General features: G+C 49.1%; 1 protein-coding gene and 1 long non-coding RNA gene across 2 annotated transcripts in view; one reads left to right on the top strand and one right to left on the bottom strand.

Annotated features, from left to right (window-relative positions):
• LOC108625775 (uncharacterized) overlaps positions 1-3450 on the bottom strand; it is an 11419-nt gene extending 7969 nt beyond the window's left edge. Inside the window, exon 1 of the long non-coding RNA XR_001916661.2 lies at positions 3059-3450. This is a non-coding gene — a long non-coding RNA (uncharacterized LOC108625775). The remainder of the gene's footprint in view (positions 1-3058) is intronic.
• Positions 3451-3589: 139 nt separating this feature from the next.
• LOC108625527 (forkhead box protein O3) lies at positions 3590-11630 on the top strand. Its single transcript, XM_018025603.2, has 4 exons — positions 3590-5964; positions 6016-6319; positions 6483-6532; positions 6945-11630. The coding sequence occupies exons 1-4, from the start codon at positions 4458-4460 to the stop codon at positions 7673-7675; spliced, it is 2592 nt and encodes an 863-aa protein (XP_017881092.1). The 5' UTR covers positions 3590-4457; the 3' UTR covers positions 7676-11630.
• Positions 11631-12728: the final 1098 nt, after the last annotated feature.

The following is a 12728-nucleotide window of genomic DNA, read 5'->3' as shown; positions in this document are numbered from 1 at the left end:
TATGTATATATATACGTGTGTGTGTTTACGAATCTCTCGAGTAAAGTATTAGCCGACTCTAAACGCTTGAATCATCGAGTTGTATGCCTTCGATTCGTCGGCCCATCACGCCCGTGCCACCGATGCCTCCTGTTTCTCTTGTTTTCTTCCATGTCCCTCTTTTCGGTAGGAGCGATAAGTTCAACCTCGAATAAAATCGCCCGGAGATATTCGGATTTTGTGTACAGGTACGCCGAAGAATCTGTAGAACGCGTTTGCGATGAAAGGATAGAATGGTAATAAAATACGAAAGCCTGAAACAAGGTCCGTTACACGATTTTAGGCTACCCATGAAAGGGAAGAAATAACGTCGGGGCAGTAACAAAGAGATAATCCCGTGGTGTTTATGGCTGAGAAACCGCATGAAGGAAAACAAACGACGGTCCGTTCTGAAGACCACCGCGGATAATAATATGCGGTGCCAAAGTGACCGAAGATTTGCTGGTCGAGCCTTCTGCCATTTTACCATCTAGGTCTTTCGAACTCTAATTCGGGGATAAACTGGGATGAATAGATATACCATTTCTGGCCATCTTAACCGTTTCCGTCCCACGGTATAACGTAGAAGAAAAATAGGTAAATGAAAAGTATTTTAATTCAGTCCTAAATATACAGACAATTAAAATATTACAACGTATATGTACAACGTCCGAAGCATAGTAATTGAAGAAAATCATTGCATCATCGCAGAACATACGTTTGCTACTATTTTTGGCCACTAATGTAGCATATTTGGCAAGCCTTCTTTCCATTTGTACCCACTTCTGCACAATAATTATGTACAACAACAAATGTTTCAATGGCCGGAAATGCTACGTCCACCACTGTCTCATCTTTAATGTCTGTCTACCATTTGGCCTACCATCTAATTTTACTTACTTTTTCCGTGATATTTTCTCGTTATATTATAGATAGATAGATATTTAGAGATAGCTTTATCGTAACTAGAGGGGACGGTTAATCGGTAGTCACTGGACGAGATAGAAGGGCCGACGGACAGGTCGATAGGTAGTCGATAAACCGACAGAACTCGTTGCTGTACATTTTATCGTTTATTAAACGAACGAGTAGATTCTACATACTAAAACTTAAAACTGGTGACTCTCCCCTTGTTCAGGATTTATTAAAAATTGTATTAGGCGAGAGAAATGCTTCTTACACGCGTACTGCGATTAATGTAGCCCTTGTATTCGTGGAATTGGACGCCTATGGGATTGATAATCGGTAGATACCTCGCGATAACGCGTACGTACGTTAGAGCTAAACGTTTCCGACTTTACACTCGAGTTTTATTAAACACGTTATAGCTACGAGCGAACGACGGAAATGGAACAGCGAGGGATAATGCAAATGTTTATACATTTTTTCAAATCGAGTCAACTTTTAAGCGATCGGAATTGGGCATAAATCGTTATTAATTAACGGACGGCGGTAGAAAGCGCGGTGGATAAAAGAAACGAGAACGTCGCGTCGTCTCGAAGCTATTGGTCGACGGCAAACAAGGCCTTCCCCGGGCCGGCGATAGCGGAAAGATTTTTCCGGCCGATCCAAGTTTTTGCGTTAAAATCAATTTCGCGGGAATATTTGATTTGCGCGGCGAGCCGTCCGACGACGGTGATAAAACAGTGAAAAAACGAAAGCATATAGGTGCAGGTACACATTCCTTCCTCGTTGCAGGAGATACGCAGAAGTTTGACCAGCAAACATTTAAAAGTAGTACCTATTCGTACTTTGCCTTCTTTCGCACCGTGTAACGAAATTATGTAAGTGCGTTTTAACATTTTGCTTATCAATAACGTAGAGGTGTGAGAAACCCACTATAATTATAATACGTGTTAGAAAAATGGAAGCCAGAGAAATCTTTGGCTGATTTTATCCTCACAGATTTTACTTAATCGTAATTACATTGAGATTTCGTCGTAAGAAGATGAAACAACGAGAACTCGATTCGACTTGCGAGCTCGGAGGCATCGGGCGAACGCGGAACCGATCGAGTTAAGCTAAACGAATTATTCGCCGAAAATCCGATCTCTTTTTATTACGCGCGTTTAATATTCATGGACCACGGACGGTTAATTATTCGAGACGCGATAAACGATTAATCGGCGCTGATCGAGCGGCGGGACGCGTCGAAATACCGGAAAATTCGATTTCGTAACTCGATTGTCGAATGCTCGGGCTCGCGCGTTGCCGATTTTCATCGTAAAACCGTGTTACGATTATTTTTATTCCTTGAATATCGAACATCCTCTCGTTATATCGTTTCTATACTTACAATTTTGATTAACCCTTTAACTTTTCACGTGCCACGGCAGTGCAAGAGTAACACCTCTTTTTACCATTCTTATATCTGATTCTGTGTAGAAACGACTGCACAAATTTAATTGTACTCGGAACGTCGAAATCACACGAGCTGTTTAGAAAATGATCACTGTTACGTGGATATAGATAAATATTATAGGTAGGTATATTTGTTGTTGCAATTAAACGTTATCGAGTACCTATGTTTGAGTTTATCTAGCTTTGACACGGGTAATGAAGCCGGCGTCATTCTTATGTACTTAAGTCGATCGAGCCAGTTCAAACCGACTGCAATTTGCTACGATCCAATATTTATACTTTATTGTCGGATTTGTTTAAATAATCTATTTCCGTGCTACCGCCGGCACGAGCTGCAGTTTCCCGTTGCCAAACACCATCTACCGCACTTCCCATCGTTCTTTGTTTTTTTATACGCTGTTATTTTCGTAGCCGTGTAAGAAACTACGGCTCGTTTCGAATCGTTTTGTATAAATGAGATAGGAGCCAAATAATACGGTCAAAAACATTTGTACAAACGATGTGCTTCCTATTTAACTGAATGAACGTTATCTGTATGTAGCAGTTCACTTGTTCCAATCGAATCTTTGATAGATAAAGAACTCGTACGTTCGAGATTTACCAACCCCGGGTCAAGGTTTATTATCGACGAGCAGAATTGAATCGTGAACGACGGATTTAAAACAAGGAATGTACCTACGAGTATTACGAGCAAACGACGCTCGGTGCCGTCGCAACGCGTCGCAGCTGCACGATCTTCTTTCACCAGCACCACGGAACGAAAAAGTACACCAATCAACTCGTCGATAGACGTAGAAAACGAGCCACCGAACTAAGATCGAGACACCGTCTTGGAAAGATCGTCTCAGACTTGCCGCGGTGAATAAATCGAATACGCGAATCACGAAACGACGCAAGGGAGGAAGCAGGCGAAAGGGGGTAATAAAAAACGGTGGTGGAAAATCCGCGGGTCGTCCCGGGACGCTCTAGGTGTCAAACTCGTGGCGGACAGACGGTTGACATGACATGAGAGGAGCGTCGGGACGGCGGCCGTCGGTACCACGGCGGCGTCCCGGTCACCGCGGCCAGGCGTCCCGAAGTCCCTCGGGACGATTGCGCAAGCGGCGAACCTCGCAGCTGCGCTTTCCGTCCCGGCTCGGCGAACGCTGGGGCGGCCTCTCCGCACCTACGCGCGCGTTATCGCGCCGTCGATTCACCCTGATATAAAGGGGATCCGTCGGGGCGAGGTTCGATTGGTCCTGTCTGCGCGACGGTGGGGATTGGAACGGCGGCATTGGTCGATTCGCGTCCGAACGGGCGCGGCGGTGGGTCGACGGTAGTGGGATGTGTTTGAACAAGATCGGGAGACTCGAGAGTAGCGGGTACACTCGCTAACCGGCCTCCATCCACACGGCAACACAGAGAGACAGAGAGACGGTATTACTGGTTGAACGAGGGAGAGTGGAGGCGAGGTGGCTCGAATACACAGATCCCCGCTCAAACAACCTCGATCCGTTCGCTCGGTCCGGTTGCTCGTCCTACGGTCGTGGTGCCCGCGCGTACCCAGGTCCCCTCGTCGTCGCGTCGTTCATCGCGCGTTTATTGTCGTCGCGCGCCAGTTTCACGAATCGGCTAGTGCTCGTTTTTTCCCAGTTCGGGTTTCTCAGCGATTAAAAGTGACTAAACAGGATTTCCACTGGTGTACGAGGAACGAGATATGTCACGACGTTGAAGATTCAGTGAGAAATAATTCAGTGTCGACCGTCGATAGTGCTTCGTGTTACAGAGAGTATAAAGATAAATCAGAAGAACTTTTAAACAGCAGTGTTGTCTTCGCGTCGCCGGAGACCAGGACCAGGAATCTCGAAGTTTGTTACGCGCCTCTCGATCATCGAGCGCGCGTCCCAGCGATCGAGAGGCGGTGAATATACACCCTTCCGTTTGTAAGTGCGCGTCCGGAGGTGCGACGGGGCTACCCCAACCCCGACGGGAAGATTAAGGAATCGTCGCATTACCAGCAGCAGCCGTGGTACCGCGGTTTTCATGATTCCCGTTTGACGAGCAGACAACAGTCCGGCACCCCGGCACCGGTGACCTCTATGACCATGCTCCAGTCGCAGAAGCTGTACAGCGACGGCTGCCTGGGCGGCGCGATGACCAGCGCCGCGATGTCCACGATGGGCAGCATGGCGCCGACGTACAGCTCGATCAACTCGGTGATGCCGATGGGCATGTCGATGGGCGTCGGAGTCGGGCCCAGCTGTAGCCCTCAGGGCGCCGGAGGTTTCAACATGAACACCATGAGCTCGGCGATGGGCATGGCATCGATGGGCGGCGGCGGCATGGGCAGCTATGGGAGCGCGTCGATGGGAAACGCCGGCGCCTGTATAGGCGGCGTCGGGTACAGCACGTTGACGCCGGGCGGCGGCGCCGGGATCACCAGGGATCCTCTTTCTCTGACCGAACCAGACTCCCCGAACGCGGCTCTGCAACGCGCGAGGACTGACAAATCTTACCGGAGAGCTTACACCCACGCGAAACCACCGTACTCGTACATCAGCCTCATCACCATGGCTATACAGAATGCACCGACCAAGATGCTCACGTTGTCGGAGATTTACCAGTTCATAATGGATCTGTTCCCGTTCTATCGGCAGAACCAGCAGCGCTGGCAGAACTCCATCAGGCATTCGCTCAGTTTCAACGATTGCTTCGTGAAGGTCCCACGAACGCCCGACAAGCCGGGGAAGGGTTCTTTCTGGACTCTACACCCGGACAGCGGGAACATGTTCGAGAACGGTTGTTACCTGCGTCGGCAGAAGAGGTTCAAGGACGAGAAGAAGGAGCTCACCAGGCAGAACAACAAGCATCAACAACACCAGCAGCATCACAGCGGGGGCGCGGCGGCAGCTGCGGCTGCTGCGGCCGCCGCCGTTGCTGGACACAACAGTCCGACGTCGCACGACCTAGCCGGGAAGAAAACCCCGTCTTCGCTTCACCACGGACCACAGCAGCAGGACGACAAGGACTTACATTCCCTGGTGTCGTCGCATCACCACCATCACGCGGCTAGTCTTCATCAGCATCATGCCGCTTTAAAGAGCGACGCGACGGACATAGGCGGCCTCCTTGGGCCAGACTTAGGCGCTGCGCACGACGAACTCACGGCTATGGTCAGCCGAAGTCTCCATCCGCATCTGATCTCCGACCCCGCCGCCCTTCATCACGGAATGACGGGCAGTCTGAAGCAGGAACCACCGTACACTGCCGCCAGCCATCCCTTCAGCATCACGAGGTTACTACCGGGCGCCGCAGGAGCGTCGCCCGGCGCACAGGACACCAAACCGCCGGAGATGAAGATGTACGAACAGCTGCACCAGAGTTACGCGAACTTCGGCTCGCCGCATCACCCTCACGCGCATTCCGCGCCGCCGAGTCATCATCATCACAACGGCATGCACACGGGCTCGAACGCTGCCGGTCCCATGCACAATATGTCCAACCATCATCATCAAGAGTATTACCAGACACCGCTTTACCATCACGCGACCAGCGTCGCCAGCAGCAGCGCGCCACCGCCGCCTACCGTCGCTACCGCGACGCCGGGCTTGTGACACCACGCCACGCACCCTTACGCCTTGGCCTGAGCCGCTGCAGTTGCGGCGTACGCCGCCACCGCCTCGAACACGACGAACCTCGTTCTTCCTACTCAACAGCAGCAGCAAATTCAACCGACGCCGTCCTCTTCGTCGTCGTCGTCGTCCTCTGCTTCCTCGGCAACGGCTGCGCCGACGACGCTCCGTGCTCCGACCTCGTCGCAGCAGGAGCAACCGGCCGAGAGACAAGAGCGACGACGACGTCGTTGCGACGACGCGGGTCAAGTCGAGACTTGCTGGCCACCGGTCGTTCACGTGGACGATTACGACGAAGAGGAGGAAGAAGACGACGAGGAGGATATCGTGTGAGAAGTTTTATCGAGGTGAGAATCTGGCGGCCTGGATCTTCGTCGATTTTTCGGGGGACGGGCGTCGAGGCGCCCGCGTTCGGAGGCGAAGGAGGCCATAGGCAGGTGCGAATTTTCGGATTTATTTCTACCGAAAGGAGTGGACGTTTGATCGCGACAGCTGTATGGGTGGCCGTGAGTTTGGTTTATACATGGTCGGGATAATTGTTGGTAGGTCGTTTAGTGTGATGTTAAGTACTACTCGAGGCATCTTTATTGTGGGTTGTTATGGTCGCGTGATCCTTTGATGGAAGCTATTTCGAATCGTGAACGAACACCGATTCCTTTCGAGCGTTCTGCTCTTCTTAACTCGAAACCCTTTCCCGATTCGTTTTATTAACCCCGGACACGTTTGACAAGCATCTTCTGTATTTTTCGCGCGAACGTTTTACAAACTTCGGAGGACTGTTTGTTTGTTTCGATTTCACTAGCTTGTCTCGTTTTCATTTCGCGTTCATATTCGGCTTGTTAAGAAGAGCAACGTTGCCTCTCGTCCGAACGATGTCGATGTTTCCACGATCTGCTACTTTAAACAGATTTATTTCCAAACACTTTGCTAGGAATCTCGTTTGAAATTATTTAGATTTACGATTAGCCAAGNCGGCGGCAGCTGCGGCTGCTGCGGCCGCCGCCGTTGCTGGACACAACAGTCCGACGTCGCACGACCTAGCCGGGAAGAAAACCCCGTCTTCGCTTCACCACGGACCACAGCAGCAGGACGACAAGGACTTACATTCCCTGGTGTCGTCGCATCACCACCATCACGCGGCTAGTCTTCATCAGCATCATGCCGCTTTAAAGAGCGACGCGACGGACATAGGCGGCCTCCTTGGGCCAGACTTAGGCGCTGCGCACGACGAACTCACGGCTATGGTCAGCCGAAGTCTCCATCCGCATCTGATCTCCGACCCCGCCGCCCTTCATCACGGAATGACGGGCAGTCTGAAGCAGGAACCACCGTACACTGCCGCCAGCCATCCCTTCAGCATCACGAGGTTACTACCGGGCGCCGCAGGAGCGTCGCCCGGCGCACAGGACACCAAACCGCCGGAGATGAAGATGTACGAACAGCTGCACCAGAGTTACGCGAACTTCGGCTCGCCGCATCACCCTCACGCGCATTCCGCGCCGCCGAGTCATCATCATCACAACGGCATGCACACGGGCTCGAACGCTGCCGGTCCCATGCACAATATGTCCAACCATCATCATCAAGAGTATTACCAGACACCGCTTTACCATCACGCGACCAGCGTCGCCAGCAGCAGCGCGCCACCGCCGCCTACCGTCGCTACCGCGACGCCGGGCTTGTGACACCACGCCACGCACCCTTACGCCTTGGCCTGAGCCGCTGCAGTTGCGGCGTACGCCGCCACCGCCTCGAACACGACGAACCTCGTTCTTCCTACTCAACAGCAGCAGCAAATTCAACCGACGCCGTCCTCTTCGTCGTCGTCGTCGTCCTCTGCTTCCTCGGCAACGGCTGCGCCGACGACGCTCCGTGCTCCGACCTCGTCGCAGCAGGAGCAACCGGCCGAGAGACAAGAGCGACGACGACGTCGTTGCGACGACGCGGGTCAAGTCGAGACTTGCTGGCCACCGGTCGTTCACGTGGACGATTACGACGAAGAGGAGGAAGAAGACGACGAGGAGGATATCGTGTGAGAAGTTTTATCGAGGTGAGAATCTGGCGGCCTGGATCTTCGTCGATTTTTCGGGGGACGGGCGTCGAGGCGCCCGCGTTCGGAGGCGAAGGAGGCCATAGGCAGGTGCGAATTTTCGGATTTATTTCTACCGAAAGGAGTGGACGTTTGATCGCGACAGCTGTATGGGTGGCCGTGAGTTTGGTTTATACATGGTCGGGATAATTGTTGGTAGGTCGTTTAGTGTGATGTTAAGTACTACTCGAGGCATCTTTATTGTGGGTTGTTATGGTCGCGTGATCCTTTGATGGAAGCTATTTCGAATCGTGAACGAACACCGATTCCTTTCGAGCGTTCTGCTCTTCTTAACTCGAAACCCTTTCCCGATTCGTTTTATTAACCCCGGACACGTTTGACAAGCATCTTCTGTATTTTTCGCGCGAACGTTTTACAAACTTCGGAGGACTGTTTGTTTGTTTCGATTTCACTAGCTTGTCTCGTTTTCATTTCGCGTTCATATTCGGCTTGTTAAGAAGAGCAACGTTGCCTCTCGTCCGAACGATGTCGATGTTTCCACGATCTGCTACTTTAAACAGATTTATTTCCAAACACTTTGCTAGGAATCTCGTTTGAAATTATTTAGATTTACGATTAGCCAAGTACGACGTTAAAGAATCTCGATATTTGCGGAAAAGTAAAATGTTTGTCTCGATATTGGCACGAGCTTTAAGATGAAATTTTTATTTCTATTTATAGTAGATTTTGTTTGAACTTGCAAACTCATTCTCGACGTTCCAAGTAGCTATTTCTCAATAGTAGTCGGTTATCTTTCGTTCGTTTTTATATTCTGAACGTGCATCGACATCGTATCGTCGATCGGGGCGATCGATCGTTTCGTTGCGACGGAAAAATCTATCGAGATGCCGATTAAGCGCCACTCGAATCCCGTGACTCAGATCGCGATTTAACGACGCGCGACAGACCTAATTGCTTTCGTCAGTTCGATTTCGTTCGTTCGAAGCTACGAACGAAGCTGTGCATCTCGAGGAATATTTTCTGTGATACGCGACAACGATCCGCGATACGTGACGCTCGTCTAGAACATCGACTACCCCCTCGTTCCTCTCTGATCCTTTTCTTTCGATCGATCGTCGTGCATTCGCGGTCGTACGCGTGTTTCGCCAACTAAAACGAAAGGGAACGGAAGGGTTACGAAGCGAAACGTAGTAGTCGTCGTCGAACGATCCGTTTCTATTTGCAATACAGCAGTGCAATTTCCTTCGCGTCGAAGGAAGTTGGTCGGACCGATTGAATCGAGTTTGTTGTTGGCGCTTCGAGACACGTACCTGCACGGATCTTCCCGCGTTTATTTTAAGAAGTTTGCTTGTCGAAACTCTGAACTCACGATTCCATTTCGTTTAAGAAAATGTATTTTTATAACGGAGAAACGTCGTGTCTATCGTTCGCTTACAATTTCCTGTCGATCTGCATTTACAATTGCCCGCGTCTCCGCGAGACAAAAGACGGGCACAGACAATCGCTAGACGATTGTTTATCGAGCACATAGTTCGCGATACCAGAGAGCGATAGCGTAGGTCTTTTTTCGGATTATCTGTACCTTCGATGATGCACACCGTTTTCCGATCGGCTGTTTTCATCGCCGGTCGTTGATCTCATTCCGTTCTCCGACGCGCGACGGTTACCTGCTTATCGTCCCGCTGCAATTACGCACGCGTTTACATCAGCAATTAATCGGCATCGTTCATTCGATAATAATTAAAAGACTTATCGGGGATTTATCGATAAGCTGACACATTTTTCAGTATCCCGGGATCTGTGCGAATTTCTTTCGTTCCCTGAACGACTTTCGTAAATAATTCTTCATTCCGTTCTGAGTTTAATACTCGCGTGTCCTCAGAGTCTCGACGAGTAAACGTTTGGCGAATACGTGAACATCGTAATTAGCATTGAGAAGAAATTGGAACGTGTCTCGAGGCAGTTTGAGGCTTCGAACGAGATGAGAGCCCGTTTCGATGGTCGGCTCGGAGCCGCGCGAGCGTCGAGCGAAAAAATGTGATAATCCGCGAGAATAAATCTAAATTAATGAACGTAGGCTTGCGAGAGACGCCTGTGTATTTGCCGCGTAGAGGTGCGCGTTCGTGCGCGCCCGTGTGCGATTACACTAATTATACAGACGCTGACGCATCGACGGTTGACGAAGGGACAGACGTACACGGGCCCACGCGCGAACGCGCGGAGAGAAACCGAGAAGCTAAAGGATTCCTTTAAAAGAGAAGCGTCGAAAGCAGGACACGTCCAGCGTTTTTTTTGTATCATACGTGTAGATAGCCGCACAACGTAACGCGTACGATGTACAATATTATATATGTTACAGAGAGAGCTATATAAATATAAATATTATAAATATAAATATATAAATAAATGGAGTCTAACGATTGCATCATGTTAGGTATATACATATTATATATATTATATATATATATTATACAAAGTGAGAGAGTGAATGATCGTGTGAGAGAGAAGATTGTACAGCGAGTTTCAAAAGCATCTCTCCCTTTTATGCCCCGCTCCGTTCGTTCTTCTATTCCCCGTGGACAGCTGGAACCCTCGAGCTTGCTGCCACCGAGCCCGTTCGACTCTGACCAACCTCGAGGGTTGCTTTTGAAACGCGCCCCACCTCGAAACGCCCTGTAAATAAAGGAGAGGCGAAACCCAGGGAGAGTATGTAGCCCAGCGCGCATCGCGGAAGATCACCGATCGCGTTAAGATAAATCGTCGGCCTCTACAGTCAGCGTGTTCCTCCACGTTTTCCTCCTGTCCGACCGTTCAGTTGTTCCTCGTCGAATTCGACAGTGATCATCGTTCGAAAGTACCGACGCGCGTTTCACTTCGATCCTGACGTCGTCGAAAGAATTCTTGTACGTATAATTCAGGGAATCGAAATGGAGATCTTCCAGTCTCATTGAGATACCGATTAATTATTTTTGTCGATCGATCGAGCGTAAACGAGCGTTCGAACTTTTGAGCGATTCGCCGGCTATCGACGGCAGTAGAACGAGTGAGAAATCTTATTTGCCCCTATCTTCCCGATCATCTTTCGGCCTTCGATCCGATGGATGGTGGCACCGCGATGAAAAGGGGAACGCGAGAAAAAAAAAAATAAATCTCTTCGCCGTGCATCTTCACGCTTTGATTGTTCCTGCGCGTCCCGGCATTCGTCCGCGCGCTTGTCCACGGATATTCTCCCCGCGGGGGATCGGTGAACCTACCGTTTTTCGTCCTGCCCGCGAGCCGCCGTTTCAGAATCTTTCCCTGTTCTCTATAACTTCTACTTGTTCGAACCGCCGTTTTCGGACGTATACATTTTTCAGTGTCGTTTCCGGCCCGGGGATGAGCGAACGTATTAACCTCGGAATCATCGTCGTTCGGTATGTGATACCTGGTGATTCTGTGGCTAGATCGTATGTATATACACGCATGTACGCACGCCAGCACGAGAGCGAGAGCGGATACGACGCTCCGGCGGCCCTCGCGAGATTTGGGCCGACCGCCGGAGAGGCGACCCGAGCAAACGAGGATGTAAATGTTTCAATAAATCCACGTATTTCTACGAACATCTCTGTCTCACGTCTACACCTTCCCGTTTAAATAATTATAGAACTTCATTTACTCGTCACAGCTATTCTTATCACCAAACTGTGCATCTTGTGCATTTAACGGAAAAACTGCAGACGAGGTGAAGATTGTTTTCCATGTACAAACATATTTGTTTACTAATGAATGCGACGGAATTTCTTCTTTTTTTATACAAGATGCTTGCATAAAGTCCGCAGGATTGTATTGTTTCAATGATCAGTAAAAGAACGGAAAACAATAGTAGGCACACAATTTTTCTATGTGAAACACTTCCATAAGAACGACAGGATTTCATTATTTCAAAGAACAGTGAAAGAATGGAGAACAATAATAAACGTACGAAATGTTCAAAGCTAAAAGTCTATCAAAAATTGGTACTATTATTCTGCAGAAAAATCCGGAGTCGACTCGCTCGTTTGGTACAACGATTTCTATCGAGGTCCCAAGTATTTCGATCGAGGTTTTGAGTAAATGAAAGAAAAGAAAGTTAAACAATTTTGTTAGACCGATACTGTTTGCAGTGAGCAAACGGAAATTGCGACGTTCCCTCTGAAGAAAGTTGTTCTTTACTTTTTCCCCATTTCCTTTATGTTCTACGTACCTACACTACGTACAATCACCAACGGTACAAACGCAACACTGATTTATCAGTCTCTTTTTTTCCTCGTTTTCCTTCCTCTTTGCAAGTTCATTAAGTAACATCTCGTTATTTTATTCCTCTGTACGATAAGTCTTCATCATTCGTAGTAGATTTCTCTCAATCACCTCTTCGGAGTATACAGAGTACAAACAAGGGGAATGCAATATAAAATAAGCGTAAGAACTTCAAATTGAATTCACGAGTGTATTTTTCGATAGAAGCTTGTTAATTGATTGCTGAACTAAGTTTAGATTCTAAATCGGTTTCAATCTTGTACCCGTTACACGGTTACCTATAGGTTTTCACCAAACCATTACAACCTCTTGCATATTCATTAACCAAGACTTTGCTAATTGATTTTTTTCTAAGCACAAGACACCGGCAAAATATTCCACTTTCTTCCCCATCCTCGAGAAGGCAGGAGAAA

This window comes from Ceratina calcarata, unplaced genomic scaffold, assembly GCF_001652005.2.
Source record: "Ceratina calcarata isolate Rehan_Ccalc_2016 unplaced genomic scaffold, ASM165200v1 scaffold12, whole genome shotgun sequence".
Classification (NCBI taxonomy): domain Eukaryota; kingdom Metazoa; phylum Arthropoda; class Insecta; order Hymenoptera; family Apidae; genus Ceratina; species Ceratina calcarata.
This window is presented reverse-complemented; position numbering and strand designations above follow the sequence as displayed.